The 15,835-nt window shown below is 48.9% G+C and overlaps 1 protein-coding gene across 4 annotated transcripts in view; it reads right to left on the minus strand.

Annotated features, from left to right (window-relative positions):
- The window catches only part of cadm4 (cell adhesion molecule 4), a 114,958-nt gene that overhangs the window by 12,820 nt on the left and 86,303 nt on the right, over positions 1–15,835 (minus strand). For 3 of the 4 annotated variants that reach the window (XM_088307315.1, XM_088307312.1, XM_088307313.1), the window contains exons 2-6: positions 11,953–12,099; positions 9,134–9,487; positions 8,576–8,737; positions 7,598–7,688; positions 5,055–5,227 (exon numbers count right to left, since the gene is read on the minus strand). In XM_088307315.1, coding sequence (XP_088163441.1) covers positions 5,055–5,227; positions 7,598–7,688; positions 8,576–8,737; positions 9,134–9,487; positions 11,953–12,099 — 927 coding nt within the window. The remainder of the gene's footprint in view (positions 1–5,054; positions 5,228–7,597; positions 7,689–8,575; positions 8,738–9,133; positions 9,488–11,952; positions 12,100–15,835) is intronic. The other variant, XM_088307314.1, reaches the window with a different exon arrangement.

Genomic DNA, 15,835 nt, shown 5'->3' on the forward strand with positions numbered 1-15,835 from the left:
ATTTGATTTCATTTATGAAATGATTCCATTCAAATTGGAACAATTAGCGACATTTGCATTCATTTCAAGGGCGAAAGATGATTTGAGATGATTTGGAGTTTCGTGGACAAATTCAAAGTCTCAAGGCATGAATGTGAAAAAAAAAAACCCAAAAAGTCTTAATGAACGCGAATGTCACTTTTGCTTCCCATTTCCACGAATGCGTCCGTTCTCCACTCGGAGCTCCCGTTTGGCAGCGCTCACCTTTTCTTCACTTTTTGGGAGATTTAATCCCCCATCTTGCCTTCATAAGGTGACAGCGCCGCAGGCAGCGGCCCATAAATTGGTTGGCGCTTTTCGCCTGCAGTTTAACGCCGGCTGCAGACGGACACTATTTCACTTTCTCACTAAGATGGAAATAAAAAATGAGCACGGAGGGAGATGAGAAAGAACACCCGCAGCCACACGGCACCGGCAAAGAAACATCTCCGCCCGTCAAGGAAAGCCACCGCTCGCCCATTTAAGACAGCGGATGTGTTCGGAAGCCTTTTTGGACGACAGGAATTTAGTCATTCCTCCCTGCACTTCAAACAATCTGTCAACGGTTTTTGTGAAAACAACAGCAAAAAAAAAAAAAGAAAGATTGAAAAATATTTCGTGAGAAGGACCTGGGTTTAATTGCTAGATGTCGTCCTCTCTACTTTTCTGGTGAAGTCTGCCACCTAGTGGCGAACATTATTATGACAACTTATAGCTGCTCATTGGCGTTAAGCATTTCGAATGGCAAAAATGAATGTCAGGCCACGCCGAGGCGACAGTTACTTATCGGCGCTCTACTCGAATGACTCGTGTTAAACTACGTTTCACCTCCATCCGTCGTTCTGTCCTCCGCCTCGCTTTTTATCCCCTTGTACTTTGGTCAACCCCCCTCGTCAAGCGCTCGCCGCCGGTGCTAAAGGGATTGAACTGCAGGTGAACCGAGAACGGGAGGGCAGACTGTCGCTGAGGTGATAAACGCTCCAAAGGCCGTGGGAGGAGCCACGCGAGGAAAAGGGGAAGTGGACGCCAAGGTGAAAATGAGGTGAGACGACGCGGGCGCGGGCGAAGGAGACGGAGGCGGAGGGCTCCACGTGACGTCTAAAGCGACAATGGATCATCCTTACGACGCAAATGCTCTTTAGGAAGATGTGAAGAAGGCGTTCTGTCACGCTCGCTCACCGCAGGCTTTTCAATTTTTTTTTTATTCCAAATCAAACGGAGGGACATCAGCACATATGTGATATTTGATCGAAAACGGGAAATTCGAGGGAACGCAGACTTTGTAGTTGTTTTTTGTACAAACACGTGAGATGCCTTCAAGTGCGCTAGCTTAATGCTAACGTATAAACGGGAAACATCGTCGACAAGGCTGGGCCAATATTGAGCATTTTTCCGCTAACCTGCATCGGGCGTTTTAATAACTTTCAAGGCCGCTAAATTCAAATGGGGTTCATTTTGGCTGGCTGCAGCGTACTTCTTTCTCTCTCTGCGCTGTGCTGGTGGCCCTGCCTGCCTGGGAAAGAATTTTCTTTTTTGAAACATCGATATCGGTGTCGGTGCGTACGTCGTCTTGAGCGTGATTTCTTGTCCATCCCCAATGTCACCCTTCCTCTGTGTAACATGACAAACGACATTTTTCGAAAAGAGCAAAAATAAAAAAAAGAAGAAAAAAAACGAGCCCTTCTTGCAGAATCTCAACGGTGAGCCGGCGGCACTCGGGCTGATTTCTTGTTTCTGCTCCCATAAATGATGAGCAGTGGCTCCGGTTTGCGTGTAAATCTCAGCCTTTAATTTACAGCCGTTGGACTCGGTGGGCGAGAGCGATCTTATTTCACACGTTTATGACTTTCCCAACACACGCGAGTCCTCTCGGGCCGCCTCGGCCCGTTACAAGAGGACCGCAGGGATTTGGGCAAAGAGCCGTAACTTTGCCGACGCCATCCAATAGGAGAGTGCGCCTTGTTAACACCTTCTGCCTTTTTGAGCCCCGTACTCGCCTCCCTCGAGGCTTGCAGGCTTCTGCTCTTTCTTTTTTTTTTTAACGGCAGATGGTCTCTCGCCTTTACAAGTGTGGGATAAAACTGCTCATCTCGAACCCATTTGATTCCCGCTTGGGCGCCCTCTGCCAAGGACAAGAATCGGCAAAGACGCACAGGCCAGACATTGTAAAATGACGAAAGGAGCTTTTTTTGAAAGCCGAGGGTGACCTCGGAAAAGAACGATGCTCTCGCCACCTCACATGGATTCAATTTCCCCTCATTCTCTTAACTTCTCAACCATTTGACGACGACGACTCGAGACGGCCACTTGAATTTCAGTTTGAGGTTGACACACTCCAACATTCTTTATCCTTACTAGAAAGACAATCGCGCGTACAAGTCGAACAACGACGAAGGTGTCTTACGAGTAACAATTGGAATCAACCGTCACCTGAAATTTCTCGTAAAGAAATTTGACCACCCAAAATTGAATTGCACCAGCTTGATTTTGACCAAAATGTCATGGCGAGTTCCTCGAGGCCGCTCTCGAACCTCCTCTTCACATCTCATGGCAACTTACGCGAGAATCTGTTCTCTAACCTCCGCGGTTCCGCAAAGTAACTTGAACAGGAAGTCTAGTTGAAGACTGTAAGAAATAATAATTAACGAGGTCGTGCCAAACGTGGGATCACTATTTGGCAAGGGGCGGTTTCGTAGCGACGCGACGCACGGGAACAAAAAGCCAACGTGCCCGCATGGCGGAGTGCGACACTCGGCCAAGTCAGAGCAAAGCGGACGGAATGACGGCTGCAAAGCTGGAGGAGCTGCGGCTTATGTCATCTATTTGACCACATCGGCACAATTTGGGAATCAAATTAATGAACTGAACCGAGCTCCCGCATGGAGACGACAAATGAAGAGAGAGGAAAAGCCAGGCGGCAACGTGCATCAAAGCTCAACATGTCTAACCTGCTCGGGAAGGAGGGAGGGAGGGGGGGGAGTCAAAGTGGGTTGAGGCGCCACCTTTCATCTTGTCGCTCTTGCCCCCCCACAACGCCTGTGGAAGACCTCCATTATCTGTGGCGTTTGATGCCGAGTGCGAATGTGCTGATTGTGTGTGTGTGTGTGTGTGTGTGAGCATGATGGGTAGATGAGGAGGGGGCGCCAACCCTAAAATGTTCCGCAGGCTCCCATGTCTTGATGCCTTCTCCACGCTTGAACGCTTCGAATGTATGTCAGGTGACGCAGGGGGTGCGGTGACCCCGGCAGCCAGCAGGGGGCGAGCAAGCGGAAAAAGGCCAAACCGGAAGCTGAGTGACATCCGTGTCAATAGAAAAGACGGCTTATTGAAGAGGGGCAACAGACTGCTCACTCTAGTTTTTTTTTTTGAAATACTATAAAGTAAAAAAAAAATTCTATCGTGTCTGGGTCATTTTAATCTAATTCGATCAATAACGGAAAACAATCTGACGTCTTATTTGGAGGCGTCTTGAGAGTGAAGGCAATCGACAGAACAAATGGGAGTGGCTCGCTGGAATCCACTTGTCGCGTAACGTCAAAGACATCAACAGCTTGGTCAAAATGCACAATTGTCACACGTCGCCCTCCAATTTCTGAGGACAAACGCACAGCTGTGCCTTCAAAACAACATTCTGCCGTGCAAGCAAACACGCAACTCGGGGGCAGCCACAAAGTTGCCACCGAGTAACAGTGCAGTTGCAGTTTTATCACTCGCAAATGGCCATCGTGTTGTTTCCCAACACGGCCACTTGGGGGCAGTATACGTACTGTTTGCACTCAATAAATGGCATCCGATTTTTTTAGGATGGCGACACTTTCTCATGAACCACCGCCACACAAACAGTGACCGCTACATTTTCTCCCATCTTCACAGATTTTTTTTAATTTTTAATTTACAAAGAATGGTCTTTGAGCGTTATGGATGGAGTCATGATCAGAATATTTGGAAGAATTTGAAGGAATGAAAAATCAGTTCGACGTGACTTTGGCGGTCTGAAGAGTTTCGATTCCCTGCGAATAGCCGGAGTTGACTGAATTTTGTTCGGAGCGCATATCTGTTCACTAAACTTGTCCAGTTTCCGACATGTTGCCATTTCTCTCCCTCATAATTGATTTGAGAAAAATCTCTCTCTTCAATCTTAAAGCGGTGCCGATCCCAAATCCAAAAGACGGCGATCGCCGCCATCTACAGCGATCGGCTCACCATACAATTATTTATGAACTTGATATTCCAAGACAAGCTGCACCAGACCTTGAAAAATGTACGGTTGGAATCAAATTGACAATTTTAAAACGTCCACAGCAGAGAATGAGTCGATCACAGCTCTGTATTAAATACAAAAGATTGTAATGGAAGAAAAAAAACAAAACGTCATGGTGGCACATTTGCCACCGAGTAACGGCGCCACAAAATTTGTGTTTGTCAAATTTTTCCTGTAAAAATCCAAAACGGCTTTCTCGCTTTTTTCCCCCCAAAGAAAACCAGGTCAAAAGTCAAAATACGCTCGCCACTTTTTCTCCCGTTTCCTGAATAACCCCCACCCCTCCCCCCCCAAAAAACGGCAAGCAACATTGCATGCATCAACATCATCATCGCCTTTGAGCGCCGCCGCCGCCGCGACGACTATTTAGGTCAGCCCTCATGAAGAATTGAGTCAGCGGTGGGTCTTTGAAGACTTCTGAAACCTTTGCAGCCCAAATCTGCCCCCCCCCCAGCAGATGTTTTGTTGTTGCCATCATCTAAAATGTAACAGACTCGCTCATGCATGGCCTCTTTTCGGCGCCTTTTCTTGTCTTTCGATTGCCGCGTGTTTCTTTTCTCTTCATATGAAAAGAAACAAGAAGGCCGGCGCAGTAACAGTTTAGTCGGTGTCGTCGAGGATGTTCCCGATGTGAAACAATTTGAGGAAAGCAAACGAAAGTGAAAGGCGACGTCAGGATTTGAATCCGTCCGTTGTCCGACGTGGACGACAAACACGATGCGACGGCGAGGAAGAATCAATGTGACGAGACGATGACGAGAAACGGCGGACTGACCGTAGACCAGCAAGGTGTAGTGATCGGCGGCTCGCCCGTAGTTGTTCTGCGCCTGACACAAGTACGTGCCGTTGTGCGATTGGCTCAAGCGGGAAATCTGGAAGGTGGGCCCCGAGATCTCGGCCCGCTCAGGGAGGGTGTCGTTGATCTTTGACCACTGGATGGTGCGAGGCCTGCGGCGTTTTTTTGTTTTTCAAAAGAGACAAAACAAGACATTTCACTTGATATTTCCAAACTTGTCATTGCTCACAGCAACAAGCTGCATTTTCTTTTCTCTTCTTGACTCCAACATTTTCCTGGGGAGCAATTTGAAAAGCAAATATGAACTTCAAAAGCAAAAAGGCATCGCCGGCCCTTCAGCAGCTCGCATTTTCGCATGCGACAGGTGCAACTCAAATGCGCGTTAGCGCCACCAAGTGATGTTGTCCTGCCACGGCAAATTGATGCGAACGTGAAAACAACAATTCGTGACGCGAATGATTTCAGATGGCAGACAAAAAGACATTCTGTTCATGATTAAGACCATCACGAAGCAAAAGAGCAGCACCTCCACGCACGAGATCTCGACTCACGAAGAAAAATGATCACACGCACTTGGCTGAGTTGTGCGCGGCGGATAAAAATCTTCCGTTCCGGCTGCGATGCGACCAATTTGTGGGCTGGGGATACACACACACGATCTAAACACGCACACACACATGCACGTGCGCACACAGGAGGTGCGAGGATTACGGCGACACTCGGCTGAACAAAGCTGCGCTCGCGCGCGCGTGTCAAGGCAGCCGCGACTGCAATCTCTCGCAAAGTTGATTTCAACCACGCGCACGCACACACGTGTGGGGGAGGGAGAAAAAAACAAACTTTTATCTCTAATAACGATTCTCGAGTCAAGTCCCAAATCGGATCATCAAAAATGACTTTTGGCACGTGACAACTAAAAAGAAGGCACTCGAGCAGAATGACATCACGTCCTCTTCTCATTCCGCCTCCCCAAATTGGTGGTTAACGCTTGACAGGGATTGGACAGGGTGTCGCTGAAGACGTGTGCGTGCGCGCGCGTGCGTGCTGGCCCAGCGAGTGTCCCCGACCAAGCGTTGCAAAGCTTTCGCGGCGGCTTTCGTCAATACGCCGATCACAGCAAGTCCACTCATTGAGGGATTACTAAATGGCGGCGCACCGTGGGAGGTGCGCCGGCCTCCTCTCAAGTGGCACCGGGAGCCCCGCTGCTAGAATAAATATTTGACAATTAAAGCCTGAATCACACCCCAAAAAATCCACAGGTGGGATGAGGGATTCTCGCCTCATTTTAGTCAGGAGTCGTCGAAAAGGCAAAGATTAAGATTAAGGGCTCGATTTCCGGCGCGGCGCACGCAAGTTCGTCCCCAAATTGTTCATTTCGCAAACGAGCGCAGATCTGTGAGAGGGAGGTCTGCGCTGCCGCGGGAGTGGCCGCAGTCGACTTCAATCTTGGCCAATCAAGGCGACTCCTTTCGTTCCCGCTCAAAGTGGTGCGCTGGTCACGTCGCTGTGAAGTGGGCGGCACCACCCGGCACAGTCCTAACCCGATCATTTGGGGGATGACTTCAAACATATAATGACGACGACGACGATGCGGTCTCACGATTACGATAAAACACATTTGCAATAAATCCATTTTTCGATAGTCGGGGTGCAAAACGATTCAATTTGAACGTGGGCCGATTTGTTTTGGTCGCTCTCGAGTGGGAATATGATTTGATGTCGCATGGTGGGACTCACTTTTGTTTTGTTGTCATTTTACACGCATTACAACAAACTTGTCCGTAATGCAAACGTGCCGTTTCACCGTCAATTCCGTAGATAACAATCTAAACTAAAAAGAATATATTTGGTCTCACGAATGAGAGTAAAAATAGCCGCGTAACATTTTCAGAGTTAATTTAACGCTGACTCCTGCGCTGAATATTTCAGGGACCAAATATAAACCTCTGAGAGTAAAATATACACGACAGAATCTGTTGCGTACCTTCGCAATTATTTCTCTCCAATAAAAGATGATTTTAATACGTGTCCTGATATACTTTGAAGTGGAGCGATTCGATTTAAATCCAAAAACGATTTTCCGATTTGAATTTTCACCGATTTTAAAGTGGCTCAAAAGATGCAAATTGCCAGATGGGAGGAGCAATCTGTTTGCGAGTTCATCAGCGGCTCCAAAAGTTCCGAAAGCTGCTGCGGAGTTACGTAACATACACACACACACACACACACACGCACGCACGCACGGCCGTAGCAAGCTCGCTTGCGTTTGCGGCGTTTTGCCGAGGCTCCGCAGAGGAGCAGTTGCCGAGAGACGTGAGGTGTCATATGACCAACATATCTTGTCATGATGCCATTTTGTAAAAGAAGGACACTCGAACCTCGGATAGCCATTCATAAACTATATTTTGTTATGCTTTTTTTTTTTTTTTTTTTGCAGCGGCTCATAAATGGCACCTTGTCCAAAAAGTCAACATTTGACGGCGCCGTTACGGTGCGCTTCGAGTTCCATGAGTTGGACTTACAGAGGGTTGCCGACGACCGAGCAGGAGAGGCTCAGCGAGTCGCCTTCTCGCAAGATGCCGGCTGGAGGGACGATCCGCACGGTCGGTGCGACTGTCAACAACAACAGAAAAAAAAAACAGACAACCAACGTGAGAAGAAAAAGGCAACAAAATATGGCTTGTGGCGCCGTTGCCATCCGTTGCCAAGGCAACCAACCGCCTGACAAGCAACAAGCAGAGATGTGGCAGTATTCCCCGTTGCGACGATCAACAAACTTCGTTGACCATGAAGAAAGTCGACGGTCGGGAAAATCCAACGCATCTTTATTTAGATAACGCTGCAGAACATAAACGGGAAAAAAAAAAGGAAGAAGAAGAAAGCAGAACACATCAGCAAACAAATAATACCGTCCAAACGCTTCCGACATATGTCTCGCTATTGGAAGCGGTCAGAGATGAAAAAAAAGAGATTTCATCTCCTTCCCAGGGTGGAGCCGAGACATGGGCGCACGCCGCACGCGTGACGTCACGCCAAGTTGGCGAGCGACGAAGCTTGGAAGTCAACAAGCGCTTGTGAGGAAACAAACGTTTTGGACACGCAGAAAGAAATTGAAAATTCAATTCTCCCGTCACTTCCTCGCTATCAAGTTTTTCACAAACGAGCTCAGTTGAAATCATTTTAATAGCCCCGCCCCCTCGTCCACAACGACGCACGCAATAATCCCAAGTGACGATCGATCGTTCGACTTCAAAAACGGGCCTCATTGATCCTCCAAAATAATCACGCCTCGCGACTTCCAAAAATAGGAAATAAATGTCAAGCACGCCGGACGAAAATTGCCGAATATCAGCGGAGGGACCCAAAGAGCCTCTCGTGCTTATGAATATGAGCCAAGGCCTCACCGTCTGACATTTGGCCTTTGCGAGGCAACATTTCCAATTTGTGGCGACGAAAGCAGCCCGAAGCGCCGGAAGCTCGTCGACACCTCCCATACTCACAGAACACATCCAGGCGGTAATGTCGGATCCTCTTCTGGTTGGCCAGCGCCGGGTGGAGCGCCTCGCAGCTCAACGCCGCCCCGTTGTCCTTGCGCTCCACCGCGAGGCGGATGGTGCTCGACACGCTGGCCGTCTTGCCGTTGTCCTGCTGGGAGACCACGCCTGCCGGAGCGAAGGGAGAGCGGGTGAGGCGGGGGGCGAGAAGAAGCAGCGCGACAAGCGGGAGGGAGCGGCCGATGAGGCGCTCGAGGACGGACGGACGGACGGGCATTTACATTTCACGTCCATTAGAAAGATGAGAAAGGGGGGCGCGTGTGGCCCTGGGAAACATGCCCCCCCCCCCGCCGTACGACAATAACGTGTCATTGCACCTCCCGTCCAGTAGGTGGCAGTGTCGCTCTCGCTGCTCATCGTGGGCAGCGAGTTTGAACTTGACGATGTCGGTTTGTTTCGCAGCCAAAATGCAATTCTTTAGCGTTGCGGCGGAGTGTGGGTGCAAATTGTTTTCTTCTTGGGAGGGGGCGTAACCCAAAATGACCGACATTTGCGGCGGCGTACCTGGAATCTCGCGGCCGTTGCGCATCCAGCGCAGGCTGGCGGCGGGCTTGCTGCGCGGCGCCACGCAGCTGAGCTCCACCTCGCCGCCCTCCACCGCCTCCTGCTTCACCTCCACCACGGGCGTCTCCGGGGGGACCAGCACGGCCAGCGTGGCCACCTGGTGGTGCGTGGCGTCCGTGTAGAGCTGGCAGAAGTAGCCGCCCTCGTCCCAGACGCTCACGTTGGTCAGCGTGATGCGCACCAGCCGCGGCGTGAACAGCACCATCTGGAAGCGGTCGTCCTTCAGGGCTGAAGGTGTCGCGACGCATTTTAGCACCGTGGAAAAGATATCTCGCTCCGTCCATCTCCAAAATGCTATTTGTTCGACATGACAAATTTGTTTTCATTGATGACATTTTTCCCAACTTTATGCAACTCCTCAAGAAAATTCTTTTTTGGCCTCACAGCAACTTTTTTGTATTGATGTGAAAAGTTAGGAGGAGGAGCGTGCATAATATGAAAGACAACGCCTCGCACTCATCCATTCTTCATCCAACAATGTCAAATGAGTGCCTCCCTTTCAAATTGTTCTTCTGGAGTTGATTTTGTTTTTTTTTTGGGTGCGTGAAGGATTGAGCAAGTTTTGGGGCGACTAAAGCCCCTTTTTAGCAATTTGGAAACAGGTTAAATGGCGCCATTGAACGCACACAAAAGCTGACGTTGGAAAGACGAAGCTTGGACAAAAGATGATTAGAGGCGGCAAATTTGCACCGATTTTCTTTTTGTTAGCCGAGACGACGAGAAAGGCGGCGAGCAACAAAGCGGCAGCGGCTCCGTGTCGGCAGATCGGCGCGAATGCTTCAGGGAAAGAGTCGATATTGACACCTTGATTTGGCCCGCCTCCCTTTCTTTGGGAATTGTCGACTGGGGGGGGGGGGCGGGAGGCACCTCGTGATGCGCCGCCGCCAGACCTCCTTCGTCTCGACGGCACCGAGAAGATATTTGATTTTGGATTTTTGAGCGTGGAAGCCAGCGTGAGTAAAACAAACCGATAAAGCCACGGAACGAAAACGAGAGCGAAATGGAAAACGCGTTTGGCACAAGGAGGATAATCGGGCGGGCCACGCGGTCGCCGTGCTTGCAAGTTAGCCGGAAATTGGGAAAAGACAAACGAGACAAGACCGTGAACACGGCAAATGACGAGCGGTCGGGATGGTTCACGTAAAACAATTCACGAAAACAAACGAGGAAAAACATTTTTCGATGAAAACAAAACTGAAACCACATCTTACGTTGACAAAATGAACTCAAGCCAAAAAGAATTTATAATCTTTCTCAATTAATACCAAACAAGAGCTGAAAGGGATATGAATTTCATTTTATTACAAAACAAAAGTGAAAAAAAAATGATCTTGAACTTGACAAATATTAAATCTTTTAAAAACTAAAACTAACACTAAAACGATGAAAAATTCAACAAAAAAAACATTTTGTAAAAAATAAAAATAAGATTTGCTTTAAAAACAAACTGAATGGCAAAAAATGAAATCATTTCATCAATTCCTCAAATCAATTCATAAGCAACGTCATGGAAAAGAACCCAAGGCAACGTCGCCTCGCATCAAAGGAAACAAGTTAGCGTAGCAGCACAACAACGTGAGGCGACGCCTTCTAACGACGCGCGAGTGGAACGCTTTTGTCTTCTTTTAAAGGTCATCATGTAAAGCAACGCAAAGCCGAGGACGATTTTACAAACAAGCCTTCGTTTGACAATTCCATTTCTGCTCTGTATTAAATATTCAAAACGTGGTCGAGAAAGGACTTGAAAATAAAAAAGCATTTGTCCGAAAGTTGGCCTCAAGCGGAAATGACAAACAAAAACGTCGTCAATTTGGAGACGAGAGATTATTTGAAAAGTAGCAATCTCTCCAAAATGACATTTAATGGGAAGCGCTAATGTTAGCTCTCGGGGCCTTTTTTTTTTTTTGCATCACGATTTCCACCTCGTACGCATCGCTCGGAGGCGACATTAGCTTGCCGGGAACAAGTGATTAAAGGGCAAAAGTGCTGTTTGCCGAGCCCGAGGCTCTTGACTCAATCCAACGGTAGCCACATAACAATTTGCGCACAACAGCAACGCCGCCGCCGCCGCCGCCGCCGCCGCCGCCGCTCCCATAAAGAGCTGCAGTGCGCCTGCAACTCATCATTGGGGTTAACGGCGCACGGACTGTCCTTTTAAAAGCAGTCACATAGTTTGGCTGGGAAATAAAAGAGTCACCTCAATTAACTCATTGGTTATCTTTTTAATGAGGAAAGGCCCAAATGGCAAAATGAAGCCATTTGCGGCAACAAAAGTGAAAACGAAATTGTAGGCATGTGAATCATTGATCTATTTTTTTTGCCCAACCTGCGTCCTCGAGGATGACGGAAGACGACGGGTTTGTGCTCGTTTCGATTCTGGGGTGGACGGGAAGAGGAGAAAACAAAATCACGTCTTGTTTGCGGTCCACGCAGGACGATGTAAGACACGATTCACGGATGGCGACATTTTCGAGTTGAAGACGAATTTCAACACCGAGCGCTGGACTTGACGCAACGCGGCGTCATGTAATCAAGCGTCACGTGATGCGACCCAACGTCTTGTGACACCTAAAGTCACTTTTTCAAAAGGTAGCTTGAAAATGGTGAGATCGCAAGCAAATGTTTCAATTTCATGCAATTTGGCTACTTTTGCGTTTCAAGCGATAACATACACACTGCGCGTAGGTGTGTGTGCGTGTGTGTGTGTGTGTGTGTGCACTTTTGGGTCATGGCCAGATGACACCCATGCAAGTCCTCACCGCGCGTGCCGTTGAAGAAAAGCGTCTGCCGCCGCGGGTTCTGGATGACCACGATGGAGCCGTCGTAGTTCTGCAGGCGGCAGGAAATTTGGGCCGTGCCGCCTTCCAAGACGGTGACGTTCTCCGCCTGGACCGCCTGACAACTCGCTGGAAGAGGACACAGAAGAGCAGCAAAAGTTCACCTCGCTGTTCTTTATCAAAATAAAAACACTCGCTGGCTTGTTGGGCTCTCGAGTTCTTCATCCTACACAGACCCAAACGACGAGCTCGTCCCAAACTGGACTGGCTCATTTGCGGCCCGCCTTCCAGATTTTTTGGTGGCTTAAAAAAAAAAAAAAAAGATTTTTTTTTTTATTCCCTACCATGCATTTGAACAATACTTTGTTTTTTTTAAAAACGTTTCATACCTCGCCTGGATATGATTTTTTTTTTTTGTCAGCCGGCAAATTACGCTAACGTCCGACTGCCATTTGCCAGCCGGAGCGTCTTCTTCACGTTGCAATAAAAAGACTTTGACATCCCTTCGTTCATCGGCATCGCTTTTCGTAGATCGCAATCTCATCTTCACAGAAAATCGACAATGCACCGATTAAGCGGCGAGCGCCGCAATGACAAACATGTGGACAAGTGGCGCGATCGAGTCCATTCCGCGCGTCGATTTGGTGATGTCATGACTTGCCAACTCGGTCGCAATAATTTTCCGAATGACTCTTATTAGTCATCGAGCGGCCGGCCCAACGTCGGGCCGCCATTGTTTGGCGAGGACATTAGCGTCGCCCGCTCCGCGTCTTGACAAGTTCAGCGCCACGTGTCTCGTCTTCCATTAGCGACTTGTCAGCACTCCGACGCGACGGCGACTGCCCGTAATGAAGAGCAAAGACTCGCCAAGATGCCATGAAAATGCAAAACGGTTGGACGGCAGCAAACATTTTGCACTGAATGCGTGCCACGCCCTTCATGTGCGGCTCAAGCCACCGTGCGAGGTCAAAGTGTGCGCAACGTACAGAAACGGAATGTGCGCGTGCAATTATCCATTGCAAAGCAAAAACGGAAATGAAAAGATCGAGAGCAGCAAAAATGCTCGGAAGTGGCTCCGAGCATTTAAGAGCGTTCAGCAGGCAAAGAAGTTTATTTTAGATTTTTTTTTCCACTCGTGGGACTAAAAAGAGGCTCGACTGATACGGAGGGAGCCAGAGAAAATATTTCTTATATTTTACAATATCAGATAAATGTTCGAGGGGCTCGATGGAGCGACACAAATTTTGGAGCGCGAGACCCTTTCAGCGCCATCTCTGGTCTGGAGTCGAAAATATTTCCTAAATGTTGCCGCTCTTCTATTCATAGAAGCAAATTGGTCCCCCATCACCTCATCAGCTGTCCCAACAAAGTTTGAAGTGGCGACAATCACGTGAAAATGACGCAGCTGCAGCTTGGAGGCGGGGCTACATACGGCCTCTCGCAGGAAATGCAATCAGCCGCTTACAGAAAGCGACTGCTGAAGGTACGATAACGACGCAGCTGCGAGGGGGCGATAATGTATAAGGGCAATGACGCACGGCGGCGGCGCTAAAAGCAGCTGGCGCAGCACTTTAGTTTTACGGGCGACGCTTCCAAATCAAACATCACGAGTTTGTGATCAAGCGCAGCGAGAGAAGAAGAAGAAAAAGCAAAGATGGATGGAGGCAGCCCGAACGACATCGGCCGTGAAACTGACCTCGTGGCGTCGATAGACCAAGATGGCGGCGCCGTCGATAGATTCTGCCTGCGGCCAGGCGGGGGCAGTATTGTCTGTAACGCTGCCCAAAAAAAAAAATGCTTTCTTTTCAGCAGCTTTAAGAAGTTTAGCGCCGCTCAAAAGTAGGCGACGGCGCCCAAAAGAAGCTCCGGCAACGATTAAGAATTCAAGCGGCGGCACAACGCTGCGTTCTGTCACACTGAATGATGGCTTTCATTAAAAATCGCCCATTATTTGCACCCTGAGAACTTAAGGCGACTGCCTGCCCCCCCCCGCCCCCCCAAAAAAAACCCTTGACAGATTGATTAAAAATGCAGATTACATTTCATTAAGGTACAAATTAAAATCAACTTTTCAATGAAAGCCATCTGATGTGATTGCATCCGGAAATGCAAATATTTGTTTTTCAAATAAACTTTTGCTGAGCCTTTTAGCCATTTTTCACACCGGCTAAAGTTGCGAGAAATTGTCTGTCTACATGTGCTGCGCCACAGTTTATGTTCAAAGTCTCCACCGCAGGGTTACGGCGCTGGAACGACGCTAATCGGTGCCCATCGATGCGTTCGAGGAAGCCCGCAAATTGCAACATTGCAACTCGGAAAAGTGTCTCGAAACGTCACTCTGGGTCAAAGTTGAACGTCGTGAACTTGGAGCGAACCGCGACGACGTACGATAAAGTTCGGATGTGGAAATTGGACCGCTCGCTGTCGGTAAATCTGAGACGCCGTCTCCGGAGTTCGCCAGCTGAGTGACCGCCTCGCTCCATCCTTGGGAGTGCGTCAACAGAAGCGATGTGCTGTGTCAGTGCGCCCCAAATGAACCCCGGAGGAAGGGGGGCCATTTGGAGGGGGCGGGGCTGCCGCCGCCGCCGCCGCTACCTTCCTATTCATTATCTCTCATTATCTTGCCACTGGAGGCCGGCCAGGAGCTCGTGTCGCCTCGGCAGGCCGGCCGAGGATTTACAAGAGAATCGATGACAACGCGCGGCCCTTCGCGTTATGACCGCTTTTAATTTCAAACAATAACTGCGCCTCGTCGGGCTCACGGGAGGAGGGGGGGGGGGCTCACCCGCCGGCGTCCGTGCAATCTCCTCCCATCCAAACATCCAATTTGGCCATCATCCCTCGAGTCAGCCAAGCGAGCCAGCGTCGGCGGCGGCGTGCACGGGAGGTCGTTTGTGTACAAAATGAACGCTTGCTTCGCGTTTATGACAATTTACGTCTTCTTTTCCATGCACGCAGCGCATCTCCCATCTAAAATTATCATGCCAACTTTCATCTCGCTTTCTTTCCTTTGGGGAGAAACTGCCAATCAAATGCAGAGCGAAGAAAGGGGGGGGGGGGGGCGCAGGGGGGAGGGGGGGGGGCTCCCGCTATAAATAAAACATCATCCTTTGCACATCTTTCAATCTTTTGTCGTCCTCTCAGCTCACCTCACTGCCGCCTAATCCGCCAACATCAACCGCACTTTCATCTCAATTTCCTCCATTAAAAGCGCCCCGAAAACATTTTCAGGTCAAAGGTCATCCAGCGGAATGAGACAAACCTTCACGCTGGAAAAGTGGCACGTGCGTCTTCCCAAGCTCAAAAAGTCAGCAATTCGTCAAAGCAAAAGCAGAACGATGTCGCGGCATCCCGGCGGCAAGCCGTCGCGACGAACGAAAAGTCAAGAACGTGGACGTCGTTCCACAAAAGTTTCCGATCGTGGGCGGCAGATTCATCATTTTCTTTGCATGTGAGCAAAAGTTTTAAGACAGCTCGAAAACATGCGCTTGGTTCCTCGTTTTGGAGCCACCAAACGTTCACCTTTGACTGGAAAAACGTTTTTGAAACGGGAACAATCCGGAAAGGAAAATGGGGAAACGTGTTTGTGGATTTGGGACACAAAAAATGTGCTGTTGGTTGCTTTGTTTGGAGCGAGAAAAAAAAGTTTCCACGATTTCCTGTGGGTGCTGAGGCCACGGCCAAACGAAGGAAACTTTGAAGTGATAAGAAATAGAAAGAAATAAAAAAAAAAAATAAAAACCTTCACTCGTCTTGGGAGCGAAAACCGCTTTTTCCAAGAGTTGACATTTTTGAGCGTCCAAGAGAAAATCAAGTTGCCTGCACATTTTGCTCGTCTGGTGAAAAAAAAGAAAGAAAAAAAAAT

The sequence above is a fragment of the Idiotropiscis lumnitzeri genome, chromosome 10, assembly GCF_059441095.1.
Source record: "Idiotropiscis lumnitzeri isolate Australia: NSW breed Sydney's pygmy pipehorse chromosome 10, RoL_Ilum_1.0, whole genome shotgun sequence".
In the NCBI taxonomy this organism is placed as follows: Eukaryota; Metazoa; Chordata; class Actinopteri; order Syngnathiformes; family Syngnathidae; genus Idiotropiscis; species Idiotropiscis lumnitzeri.